The 14,169-nt window shown below is 35.7% G+C and overlaps 1 protein-coding gene across 8 annotated transcripts in view; it reads right to left on the bottom strand.

Annotated features, from left to right (window-relative positions):
- The window catches only part of NAV3 (neuron navigator 3), a 623,567-nt gene that overhangs the window by 376,141 nt on the left and 233,257 nt on the right, over positions 1-14,169 (bottom strand). For 7 of the 8 annotated variants that reach the window (XM_032285057.1, XM_032285074.1, XM_032285083.1 and 4 more), the window contains exon 1: positions 3,394-6,423. The exons of the other annotated variant lie outside the window; for it this stretch is intronic. In XM_032285057.1, the coding sequence (XP_032140948.1) occupies positions 3,394-3,486 (93 nt within the window). In that variant the 5' untranslated portion in view covers positions 3,487-6,423. Of the gene's footprint in view, positions 1-3,393; positions 6,424-14,169 lie in introns of those variants that run through there. 8 annotated transcript variants of the gene reach the window in all.

Here is a 14,169-nt window from a genome sequence, read left to right as displayed (position 1 = left end):
GGCCTTGGAACTATAAATAGGCCAATGTGAAATAATATTTAATAAAACAGGGTGTATCTTTTTAATTGAGTGGAGCTCAATTATCTACTCAAGACTATGAGGTGGGCCTGGGGTGGTGGCTCACCTGTAATCCTATCACTTTTGGAGGCTGAGGCAGGCAGATCATGAGGTCAAGAGATTGGGAGCATCCCGGCCAACATGGTGAAACCCCGTCTCTACTAAAAATACAAAAGTTAGCTGAGCATGGCAGTGCATGTCTATAGTCCAGCTACTTAGGAGGCTGAGTCAGAAGAATCGCCTTAACCCAGGAGGCAGAGGTTACAGTGAGCCGAGATCACGCCACTGCACTCCAGCCTGGCAACAGAGTAAGACTCCATCTCAAAAAAAAAGACTGAGGTATAAGCCACAAATGGATGATGGCAACCAAAATAGAGCCTGGTTCCCTGACAACTTCCTGAAGTCTCCCTACCAGCCATACATGGACTGTTCAGCTCCAGGTTTTCTTTATATGAAAATGAAACACACTTCTATCTTCTTTATGCTATTGCTGTGTTGACTTTTCTGCTTTTGCAGCCAAGTCTAATTCTCTCTAGTATAACTATCTTGAACATTTTTGCTATTTACTTCAGTTTTGTTTTTTTTTTTTCAAAAGCAAAAATAATTCCAAATATACTTCTTTTTAACATTTAGAAATATTCTGAACTGCTGACCAGGCAGTCTTTACATTTGTTTGAAAACATTTTTAATCTGATAAGTGGCATGGTAAAAACATCCCTATAAATACAACTTTGCTTACCACAGAGGCTTATTGGGATATCGGATGCTTGATTAATATGTTTGCTAACCAAAGAGATCAACCAAAATTATACTGAAAACAGTGCTTATAGTGCTCAAGTCCTAGGCCAAGGGCATTTAGCAAACTGAAAGCTTCACTAAAACTGCAGAAAAGATAGCAATGGTCAGCAGAGAAAATGTGTCTCTCTATTCTTTCCATTGAATCCATACAGACTTGTAAATACACAGAACATTAGAATACATTTGCATGGCATTTCTTTTAATTATTCGCAAAAAGATAACAGTTTTAGTCTTTTGTTGATAATTTAAATTTCCCTGCTTTTTATTCTACATTGTTCACATTGGACTGAGAACTATAAATCCTCAAAAAGTACTTCCTTTTACCTAATTTTTCTCACATGGACAATGCTTTGTTAGACATAGAACGCCACAAATCATCCATTCCCAAACCCTTGTTTCATAGATAAAATTGATATGGGAAGGCGGCAGGGAAGTGCTGGGTAGAGAAAGATGGGATCCCTGGCTAGGGCTCCACCCCTGGGCCTGTGCCCACAGACCTAGTGAGGACAGACATTTCTGTTTTCATGCCCAAATGTTGCATTTTCTTTTTTCTGGTACACCAAAGCAGCAACCCAGGATACAGAAAGCACTCTGTCCTTGCCATAAGGCAGAGGGTCTAATTAAGCAGATTAACACAATCCACCTTCAGACTGCAAAACTAAAAGAACACACTGTAACACATGCCCACTGGAGCTTCAGAAGCTGTAAACACTCAACCCTAGATGCTGCTGTGGGGTCGAAGCCCCACAACCTGCCCATCTGCGTGCTCCCCCGAGAGCTTTCAGCAACAGGGCATTGAAGAAGCGAGCCACTCCCGCTGTCACACACCCTATGAGGGGGACAAGGGAACATTTCCCGTTTCAAAATGATCGAAAAAGATGAGCAAACTTAACTAATTCTTTCTCAGAATAACTGTTTATTCGTGCATTGATTCATTAATTCCTGTATTCATCCATCCAACTACTATTTAATTCTTATTAGACATAAAGCATTGTAGAAGGAGAGAGCTGGAACACAGAATGTGACACGAGACCTGCCTTCTATACATTTTCAACTTAGTGAAGATGCAAAGAAATTATCCAGATAATTAAAATACACAAGTATTTCTACAAAGAATCGGGAAAGAGGAATGGAGAAGAATAGCTTAGCAAAGACTTTATGAATAAAGTTGCATCTGGGATGAAGCTTAAAGGATCTGAACAGGTGAAGGTGGAATAGGCACTGAAGAAAAAGGAGTGGCTTTCTTTTTCACTTCCAGAGTTGATTTTTATATAAATGCTTTTTCCTTAAATTATTTCAAATTAACATTTGGATAGCAGAGTAAAACCAAAATATTTCCAAAGAAGCCAGGGATGAGACTGACTTTGGAAAGCTTGACATCATGGTTAATGCTGCATTAAAAAGTGATGCTCAGTAGAATGATGGTTACCAGAGGCTGGAAAGGGTGGTGACGAGGGGGTCGGGGGTAGTGTGGGTGGTTAATGGGTACAAAAATAAGTTAGGTAGAATGAATAAGATCTAGTATTTGATAGCACAACAGGATGACTGTGGTCAACAACAATTCATTCTACATTTTAAAATAACCAAAAGAATTTATATTTGGAATGTTTGCAACACAAATAAATGATAAATGCTTGAGGTGACGGATACCCCATTTACCCTGATGTGGTTATTACACATTGAATGTCTGTATCAGAATATCTCACGAACCTCATAAATATACATCTAATATGTACCAATAAAAATAGAAATAAACTAAACAAAAGTGATGCTTATCAAGGTACAAATGTATCCCCACCAAGTTCAGCAGCTGCAGGGCAATGCTAGCATTCAGTGACTGGAGACAGTGGCTATAGTATGCTTCAGAAACCAGGGACTATGAGCAACTACTCACAAAATAACAGAAATTAAATGACTGAAAAATATATCAGTAATATGTAAAAGAGTAGGGTTTCAGTTTACAAGTGAAAATCCAGACAAAGGTACAGTATCAAGGAAAATAAACTTTCATTTTCCTTCATATTGTAATGAATTAAGCAGCCTAGGATACAAATATTCAAACAGAAATGGTTTGAAATGCAAATGACATTTAGAAAAAAGTGATGGTGTCTATATGGATTATTACAAATAAATCTTTTTTCAATAGTACCTATTTTCATACATTGCAGTATGTATACATTTCATACTTATATTGCAGTATGTATGAAAATAGGTTCTCTTTTTCTCACATTTGTGATTGATTATGGTTTTTAGTAATAGAACAATATCTGGAACTAACTAGACATTCATCAATAAGTAGTACTAAATAACGACAACATATGCATATTCAGAAAATTTTGATCATAACTTTTACAACTCTAAACTAAGAATACGGTTTTTACATAAGCGAAATGTTCAGCTTTTCAGCCATTCTAACTACTTAAATCCTTACACTGGTATTCGTCTACTACTTATCATTTCATAACATGTTTTATAGTGCACTTAAAAAGAAATATACATTTTAGCTATATAAGTCTGCAGGTAACTTCAGCCACTAACCTTGCTGTCTTCTTTCTCCTTGGCTTTTCCTTGGAGGGGTTTCTTCTCTCCAAATTCACAGGTTGATTTTAATGCAAGCTGACAAGAAAGCATAGAGCTCTCTGTTTCAGCAAGCTCCAAAGGTCTTGAAGAACAGTGCTGTAACCCAGTCGTGTCAAGATTTGGTATCGGAAGAGCAGTATGCACAGGCTTTGACCCAACAGCTGGCTGCCTCAGTTTTGAGGCAACCCCAAGAACAGGCACGGCTTCTATAAAAGTATCTTCTTGCTGCCAAAGAAAATGCTTCTAACCTCAGTCTTGTAGACTCCAACTTTGAATTTCCAGAACAAATACTTTAAACAAAACTAGCAGTCATCCTGATTTTTAAAAAACTAATAGTATAATTTTCAGGAAGAGGCAAAACTTCCCTGCATCTTTAGTTAAGTATCTTTCTTTTTTGCTGGCTGGGATTCATTCTCATTCTCTCTCCTCTCTCTCTCTCTCTCTCTCTCTCTCTCTCTCTCTCTCTCTCTCTGTTCAGTGACTCAGTATCTATGTAATACTAAATACTCCTTTGGGGAGTAAACTTTTCTTGAAGGTAACTGCCACAAAGCTCCTTTTTTCTCACTAAAGCAATCTGAGTCTGAACTTTGAGAGTAAAAAAGAGGAAAAAAACAAAAGGAAAAACCCTTCAGCCCAGCTGTCAGAGCAGCCAAAATATCACAACAGTGGAAGGACAGGAGTTCTTCCTGATTTCAGAAATAACCATCCTGCATTCTCTTTTTAAAGAAAATTGTATTTCCCCCAGCTTAGAAAAAAAAAAAAAAAAAGAATGGACATGTTAATGGCCAAAACAAACAGCTGTTGGAAGAACTTTTAGCCCGGAAACAATCTCAGCAATAAAGTTGTTTGTCTGATTTCCAGCTATTTTTCACTACTGACAGCCATGAGCCGTGATATTCATTCTGTTGCATCCCATGAAATCAGGCTAAAATCATGCAATCGTGCAACCAGCTAAAGCAGTTAAATCATTCATCAGACCATAGCTGCCTAGGTTATGAAAACAGAGTAAACACAGGGAACAGGACACTAAACATATAGTAATCATTGTTCCCAAATTTAATAAGTCTTGATTATAAAAACATTCAAAGATAATACTTATGTGGAGTGTATTACAAAGCAGTTATTGAGCTAAGCATTTTATGTATTATCACCTTTAATCATTGGAATGACTCAAAGTATAGGCACACTTATGTTCTTTATAGAAAGACTAGCTATGACTTTGATACACAGAAAAATTTGACTAAAATCATGAAGCTAGAAAGGGGGAAAGTTTTTAGTTTATTTATTAATTTTAGTTTTTAAACCCACCTTTTAAAACGGTTGAATATACCACTGTGATTCAAGCTTAATAAGTCTAACTTAAAATCCAAAGCTTCTCGAAAGTATCCAAACAGATACTCAATGACAATGAATGATGATGCGCCTATGAATAGAATTATTTTATTATTATCATATCATGTTCTATTTCTGGCTAAAGCATGTCAGGAACTTTAAAAAAACAAGGGGTAAACTTTAAAGAAAATATCTAATGTACTATGCATTATTGTTCTGAAAGTGATTATACACAGATAATGGATACGGAGAGCAATTATATTCACTAAATATTACAAAAAATAGTAATAAAGCAATCAAAGTTCTTAGAAAAATGAGTGGATACTTGGTATAGACACAATAAACTAGGGAAATTATTAAATAACCATTTTTATTGAAAATATCTTTCTTTCGTGAAGAAATAACCATCTTTGGCCTATTGTTTCCAGGCCTTTAAATTATTATATACTTTTATCTAAGAGTAATTTATGGATGAAAGAGCCAATAGCTAAAATAAAATGTATATGTTCTTGCTGACGCAGCATAGAAGACAGGAAATGCAAGTTAGAAATTTTGCAGACTTTTAAAAAAGTAACCCAAGTGGGCTTTACACAATGCGATAATATGAAACAAATACAACACTAGTGATATCAAAGAAATAAAATAATGTCTCTGAGGAAGTAAGTTATTTTGCAATTTGCAAACCATTCAACACATTATAACTTTCAGAAACTATAAGATAATACAAAGTCGGAGAAGTTCATGTTACTAAAATGAGGTTTAGATCATGATAAGACAATGCAACTTGTAATCCTCACAATGCAAAACAAAATAGCACCTAAATAATAGAACTTGTGGGAAACATTGACTTAGGAAGACCACTCAAAACATATGCAACTTTGGGAGTATATTGCTAGCAAAAATAATATTGGCACCTCAGAAAATAATTTGGACCACCCAAGGAAGTGACTCAGAATTATCCAAAATAAAAATGAGCATAAATTCTGGCAACATTTTAACTAGAATTGGTGGAAGAAATCCAGTTGGAAGGCAAACTCCCAGCCAGTAGGCTTGCCACTGAAATGGGTACAGGGTCAGGGCAACTGCAAATACTTAAGAGCTGCACAAGGCCAGGAGCATGCCCCTTTGAAGAGGAAGCCCCAGATGCAGGCATTCATTTTTGTTTTTGTTTTTAGTTTTCTTAAAACTGCGCCTAAAGGGTTCCTGCTCACTATATAACATTCAAACTGAGGGCTTCTTTGCCCTCCCAAGGTTACAATTCTACTCTGACTATTTCTGCCTCCCTTTGACTAGAGTATATTGTATGTAAAGCTATACAACTTCCATATTATACTAATATAATATTTCCTGTTTGCCAATTGCAAAGGAGCTAATTGGTATTTTAGAAACATATGCTGGAGGAGAATGTGCCATAATTCCTGGAACAATTAGATTGAATTTTTAAGAAAGGGTTCACATTCAATAAAATGTCTTTTCACTTTGAAATGCCTTTTGCATATTAGGCAATATCTTTCACTCCAACTGAAATGTAAGATTGGTATTAGTAGCCACTGTCAAGGAACTTTTTGCAATAATATCTACCACCAAAAGCAACAAAACCAAATTAACTTACTATAAAAAATGTACTGTGTGCCAGAAGTTGTCATTTCAATGTACCCAAAACCTAAAAGGCAATAAAATAAATAAATGGGGAAAAAAAAAAAAAAGAATCACATCATTTTGAGACCTAGAGACAAAGGCACTGAGAAAGTAAATAGTTAGTTTATGGTCACTGTTATTTTGCAGATGAAGTTCAAAATGAGGTTTTCCAACCTGAGTTCAACAAATCAGATGTGATGGTGACTTGCTAAAAATATAGATGAAATATAAAAATATAAATGAAAAATATAGTGCTTGCTAAAAATATAGATGATTGCATTCATCTCAGACCCACTGGGTTAGTCCATTTTTGCTACTATAACAGAACATCTAAAACTGGGTAATTTATAAATAACAAGAGATTTGCTTCTTACAGTTCTGGAGGCTGGGAAGTGTAAAGCTGAGGGGCCCACATGTGACAAGGGTCTTCTTGCTGCATCTCCCCATGGTGGAAGGTGGAAGAGCAAGAGAGCACTCATATAAGAGAGGCAGAAAGGGCCAAACTTGCTTTTATAACAGCATACTCTTATGATAATCCCACTACCACAATAACAACATTAATCCATGTATGAAAGTAGTGTTCTCATGGCCTAATCACCTTTTAATGTCACCATCTCTTACTACTATTCACAATGGCAACTAAATTTCAACATGAGTTTTTGGAACGGATGCAAAACTCACTTTGAAACTATCATGAAGGAGAGTGAAAGGTCAGAGAATCATATTTAAGTAAGTTGATTCTTCCAAAAATTAGAATATAAGATCTGTAAATTATAGGATTTGTAGTTTGATAGGTCAGGCAATGGTCTGTCAAGTAGAACTGCTTATAGGCAAATCTCCACTTCCTTACTTACTAGTTACATGAATTTGGAGGTTGCTGTGTCTTAGTTTCATCATCTATAAAATGGAGTAAAAGAAATAGCTGCACTTCCTTCACAGGGGTGCTGTGAGAATTAAAGGAAGTAAATGTATGATGTTGTTAGGACAGTCTTCCACATAGTAAGTGTTCTATAAATGTAAACTATAAATGTTACAGAAAATCTAGTCATAAGCATTAGAGAGATAAAGTCATGAAGACTAATACAGCCATGATCATAAGGATTAATAGGACTGAACTCAGGAAAAATATTCTGAAAATTAAAATGAAATAAATTACTTGTCATTTTATTCCCATCAAATTTAATAGGAAAACGGCAATGACCCTTGAAATACCTCCTAAAGCTAAGCTGGAGTTTTAGGCAATAAGAGAATTCCAACCTGGCTAAATTTTAATATTAGTAATTTAAAAAATAAGTAATAAAATCTCATAAAATGGCAACTTACCACGATTTTTAAGAGTGAGAGCAAAATTATTCAACTGTCAACAAAAAAGCATGCTTGCTGAAAGGAAAAATATGATTGGATTGTCAACTCTGACATTTGCTGAAAAGGAGAGTCACATTCCATTTTTTTTCTTTTCTTTTCTTTTTTTAACACAGAGTCTTGCTGTATCCCCCAGGCTGGAGTACAGTGGTACCATCTCAGCTCACTGCAACATCCACCTCCAGGTTCAAGCAATTTTCATGCCCCAGCCTCCCTAGGACCTGGGGATTACAGGCACACACCACCATGCCTGGCTAATTTTTGTATTTTAGTAGAGACGGGTTTCGTCACGTTGGCCAGGCTGGTCTCAAACTCCTGACCTCAGGTGATCTGCCCGCCTCAGCCTCCCAAAGTGCTAGGATTACAAGCATGAGCCACCACACCTGGTCTCAAATTCTTATTTCTAACAGTTTGATTGAAGTAGAATTTACACATAAGTAAAATTCAACAAATTTAAAGAAATAATTCAATGTGGCCAGCACCACTATCAAGATGTAGAATATTCCCTTCACCCAAAATGTTCTCTCATGCCCATTGTAGATAATGTCTTATAACACAGGCAATATCTGAAGTGATTTCTAATGCTAGCTTTGCCTTTTCTAGGATTTCATAGAAATAAAATCATTTAGTATTTTTGGTTTTGGCTGTTTTCACTTAGCATAATGCTTTTGAGATTTATCTTTGTGTTATATGTATCATTAGTTCTTTATTTTGCATGGCTCAAATGTATTCCATTGTTTGAATATGGGACAATTTGTTTATGTGTTTATCTGGTAAAGACGCTTGATTTATGTCCATTTGGGGGATATTATGAATAAAGGTCTATAATTTTTTGTGGGGAGACGGAGGGGCAGAATTGCACTGGACAGTCACCAAGGCTGGAGTGCAGTGGTGCAATCTTGGCTCACTGCAACTTCCACCTCCAGATTCTAGCGATTCTCATGCCTCAGCCTCCCAAGCAGCTTGGATTACAGTTGTGCACTGCCATGCCTGTATTTTTGTATTTTTAGTAGAGACAGGGTTTCACCATGTTGGCGAGGCTGGTCTTGAACTCCTGACCTGAAGTGATACACCTGCCTTGGCCTCCCAAAATGCTGGGATTACAGGCTTGAGATACAGTGCCTGGCCCTATAAATATTTATATATGTCTTATGTTGATATTTATCTGATTTACTCATGGAAAAATAACTCAGATGGAATTTCTGAGTTATTTGATAACCATATATTTAATTGTGTAAGCAACTGCCACACTCTTTTCCAAAACATACCATTCTGAATTCCCACTAGCAATGTATGAGAGGTCCGGTTGCTCCACATATTCGATACTCCATATCTTCAGTCTTTCATTTTAGCCATTCTACTAGGGTGTAGGGTGTAGTTTTAATTCAAATTTTTCTAATTTTTTTTGATGTTGACTATCTTTTCATGTGCGCTTGTCATTCATATATCATCTTTGGTGAAATATCTGTAAAAACCTCTGTCCACTTTTTGTCTCATTATTTTTGAGGGCTCTTTTTTTTTTTTTAACAGTTTTTTATATATTTTGACATAGGTCCTATCTTATATATATATTTTTAATAAATTTTGTCCTAATCTTCAGCTTGGTTTTTGTTAGATGATTCTCCATATATCTCTCAAATTTTTTCAGTCTTGTGAGTGGGGATCCTAAATGTTCCTTTATGTTAAACTACTTTTTCAAGGATTTTAATTAGTGTTTAGTATCATCTTTCTATTCTTTCCATTTTATTTGTTTCTTTGTAAAGTGGATTCTTAGTAGGTGACATGTATTTAATTTTATTCTTCTATTTTCTCTAGGATTTACTATATAAACCATTAACTTATTACAATATGTCTTCAAATTATATTATGCCACTTTAAATATTATTTACAAACCTCACAGTATTTAATTTTACATTCCTGTTCACATTCTTGTGCTAGTGTTAGCATACATTTTCATCTACATATATTAACAGAGTACATTATTTTGTTCTATTATCAATTATGTTTTAAAAATTTAAAGCTGAATAGAAATAATCTTTATATTTATCCATATAATTTCCATTTCTGGTGCTCTTCTTTCCTTTGTGTAGATGCAAATTTTTATCTGGTATCATTTTTCTTTTATAAACAATCTTTTATAATAGTTTTCAAACTGCAGATTTGCTGGCAATTAACTGTCAGTCTCTGCTTCTGTTTGGCTGAAAAACAGCTTGCTTTGCCTCCAGTTTTGAAAGGATTTTTTCCTGGGTACAAAATTCTAAGTGAACAATTTCTCTTCTTCAGTAAAGATGCCACACCATTGTATTTTCATTTGCATAGTTTCTAAGAAGTCTATCATATGTCTGATCTTTGTTCCTTTCTATGTATCCTGGCTGTATTATTCAACTTCTGATAAGATATTCTTCATCACTCATTTTTAGTAATTTGATTTTCTCTTTTCTTTTTCTTTCTTTTTTTGAGACGGAGTCTTGATCTGTCATCAGATTTGAGTTCAGTGGCGCGATCTCGGCTCACTGCAATCTCCGCCTCCTGGGTTCAAGCCATTCTACTGCCTCAGCCTCCCTAGTAGCTGGGATTACAGACACGCACCACCACACCCAGATAACGATGGTATTTTTAGCAGATACGAGATTTTACCATACTGGCCAGGCTGGTCTCGAACTCCTGATTTCAGGTAATCCACCAGCCTTGGCCTCCCAAAGTATTGGGATTATAGGCGTGAGCCACTGCGCCTGGCTGGCAATTGAATTTTTTAAATGTTTTCTTCAGGTCATGTTATGTTCATTAGCCTTTTTTATAATTTTTATCAAATTTTGGAAACTTTTGAGTTTTTTTCTAAAATTAATTTCTACCATATTTATAATAATCTTTTTTTTTCCCATTTATTTATTTTATTGCATTTTAGGTTTTGGGGTACATGTGAAGAACATGCAAAATTGTTGCATAGGAACACACGTGGCAGTGTGATTTGCTGCCTTCCTCCCCATCACCTACATCTGGCATTTCTCCCCTTGCTATCTCTCCCCAGCTTCCCACCCCCCACCATCCCTCCCCTGTTTCCCCCCAACTGACCCCAGTGTGTAGTGCTCCCCTCCCTGTGTCCATGTGCTCTCATCGTTCAACACCCGCCTATGAGTGAGAACATGCAGTGTTTGATCTTCTGCTCCTCTGTCAGTTTGCTGAGAATGATGGTTTCCAGGTTCATCCATGTCCCCACAAAGGACCCAAACTAATCGTTTTTTATGGCTGCATAATATTCCATGGTGTATATGTGCCACATTTTCCCTATCCAGTCTATCGTCGATGGGCATTTGGGTTGGTTCCAGGTCTTTGCTATTGTAAACAGTGCTGCAATGAACATTCGTGTGCATGTGTCCTTATAGTAGAACGATTTATAATCCTTTGGATATATACCCAGTAATGGGATTGCTGGGTCAAATGGAATTTCTATTTCTAGGTCCTTGAGGAATCGCCACACTGTCTTCCACAATGGTTTAATAATGTCTGCTAATTATATCATTTCTGCCACCTCTTAAGTATGTTTCCATTAATGGATTTTTTTTGTGGATATAAGTCATGTTATATTGCTTTTTAACATGCCTGGTAATTTTCTACTGGATGGTAGACATCTGGAATTATACACGTGTATAGTGGATTTCAAGTAGTGTTTGACTTTGTAATGGCACACAGTTAAGTAGCTCTTGAGCATTTTAAGGAAATTGTTAAAGAAGGTACAGAACAGATTCCCTAGAGATAATTATGCACCACTTATAAAGAAATACAATTTTGTGGGTCTAACATGCCTCGTGGTCTCTTCACTCTGGCTGGGAAAAGTATCAACTATTCCCAACATTGTGTGAGTGCTAACAATTACTTATCATACTCCTTTCTGCTTGTCGTTTCTTTGACATTTCCTTGTTTCCTCTAATACATGTACAAATAAGTCCTCTGCCAAAGATTAGACGAAACACCTCTGTAAGTCTCTAATGTTCATCCTCATTCTATCTCTTTTTATCTCTCTGTGTGTCTCTATCTCATTTTCTCTCTCTCTCTCTTTCTCTCTCTCTCTCTCCCTCTCTCTGCAGTTCCTTCCCTTCTGGTACTTTGACTCCAAAATTTTAGCACTTGAGGCTTTCCTAAACTTTGATCTCTATTTATAAAACTCAACATAACTTGTGAACTCTATTTGGGTTCTCCATCTCTACTCTGTGGTCTGGATATTGCCACCGGGAGGTAAACTAGCACAATTGTAAGCCTTCCCCTTTGAGTACCCTTCTTTCAGGAACCATCGGCCTGTATTATCTGTTGTCCAATGGCTTAATAATGTTCATTTATATACTTTTGCTCAGTTTATATTTAAGGTGGGAGGAAGTCAATATTATCCCTGTTAGTGTATAAATAATAGAAGCACAAGTAAAGACCCAAATTATTAATCATTCTTTTTCTTCCAATCCATTCTGAAATTGTATCGTGCATTATCACTTTCACAATAGATCTTAAGAGTCTTCATTTTTTAAAAATTGTCCTCCATTCTGGTAAGAACTTTCCTTAAAACCCAGAGAATAAATGATTTGTACTAACAAGTTACAAAATGTTTGAATGATTTGGATAGATTGTCTTCAGGCCTAATGAGGAAATTTAAATAATAAAAAATAAGATATACTGAGCATGAAGTTAAAACTATTCTCCAGGCCTGGCTTCTAAAACTTAAGACACTAAGATCTGTTTCAGAATTTTTCTTACCAGTATTCCCATTGAAATCATTTTTTTCAGATATCTCAGAAAAAAATGGATGCATAGAGAAGTATTAGGTATACAGTGTATTTGTGGAGGCAAAGGGCAACGACGCCAAGATGTGCCTTTAATGTGGTATTGAATCAGACAAAAGAAAGGTGAACTAGCTGGCTAAAACATAAAAGCAGGTGATGAGTACAAAAGATTAAAAAATGAAACAGCTAACGGATTTTTAAGGAATGCACACAATATCCACTTAAAACGAGAACTTCTCAGCAGAGGTGGAAATTGTTTATATATGCTCTATGGCATGCATTTATCACCCTACAGGCTTCCTTACAATATGCTACTGATATAGTTAGTTGAGCAAATAAAATGTATCAAATTCAGAGGCTCTCTTAACCATAAAGTATAATGAAAAGCAAATGTAGTCAGCTTTGGAATAGCATTGCATGTTAATACCCTTCTTTTAAGGATATCAGCTCCCTGAGTGAAAAAAAAAAAAAAATACACATCTGGAAAAAGGACAACTATTCCATTAAAACAAAATCACTGGATATTCTTGCCAGATAAATTTCAGTGTTCCAGTAAGACAGTAGACCCTTAAAAATCCAAATGAATGCTAAAAAAAATACAGCTTAAAAAAATAGTTATACTTGAAAGAACCATTCTTGTTGGTATATGGGCACACAAATATACTGTGTTATAGAAAGATAAAGGAAGCCATCTCAGACAAGTTTTAACAGTTTGGTCCTGGGAAATGCAGCCAAAAAATTTTAGATGTAACAATGTATAATAACACTGTTTTATAAAGGTATCGTTTCCACTACTGTTTCCTTGCCAATTTTCTTATTTTCATACATTTTTGAAGGTTATATACAAATGAAATTGGGTAAAATATAAAAGAATGGCACACCAAAGCAAAGTCATTCAATAGGTATCATAAAAATGTCATTTGCAATGGTTGTAACTTGTAATTGTGAAAGATTTATAGGACCATTTGGAATAATACACATTTTCACATCCCAAGCCTCATGGGCTCAAAATGTAACCATTGCTCTTACTCTTCCAGACTCCACATGTTAATGATTTCCTGCTTTATTTCAGATATTTTGAGTGTGCATTAGGTTTCATTCAGGGATTGAGAGTAAATCTTTTCTTAAACACGTAAGCTTTATCCTTATATTTTAACACAGGGTAACACTATAATTAACCTGAGAGATTTTAATCTAAGTAATGAGTTAAAGTAGTTGCTGCTTGTAACCAGTTCCAGTTCCCAGGTCCAGTGCAGGCTCTAAACTTCAGATCTAACTAATATCCAGGTCCATTCTAGGAACCACCCAGAAAAGCTACCCTGTCAATAGCTTCAAAAGTTTGTCTTTATCAGATTATGTAGCATTTTACTAGGAACTCTGAGGATAATTCAAAACAGCTGTGTGTGCGTGCATGCACGTGTGTGTGTGTGTGTGTGTCTGTGAGAGACAGGTATAGACAGAGACATAAAATAAGAAAGAGAGAGAGGAATATTGAGAAGTTCAGCTAGATACCTTTTAATCTATCAGAAGTCATAAAAGAATGGAAAATTAGAAAGTATGATTCATTAAAGTATGATAATGAAAACATTCATTTTATTAAGATGAAAGACCTGATTGTGACTCTTCTATTGTT

This window comes from Sapajus apella, unplaced genomic scaffold (assembly GCF_009761245.1).
Source record: "Sapajus apella isolate SASKATOON/1434 unplaced genomic scaffold, GSC_monkey_1.0 scaffold2, whole genome shotgun sequence".
In the NCBI taxonomy this organism is placed as follows: Eukaryota; Metazoa; Chordata; class Mammalia; order Primates; family Cebidae; genus Sapajus; species Sapajus apella.
This window is presented reverse-complemented; position numbering and strand designations above follow the sequence as displayed.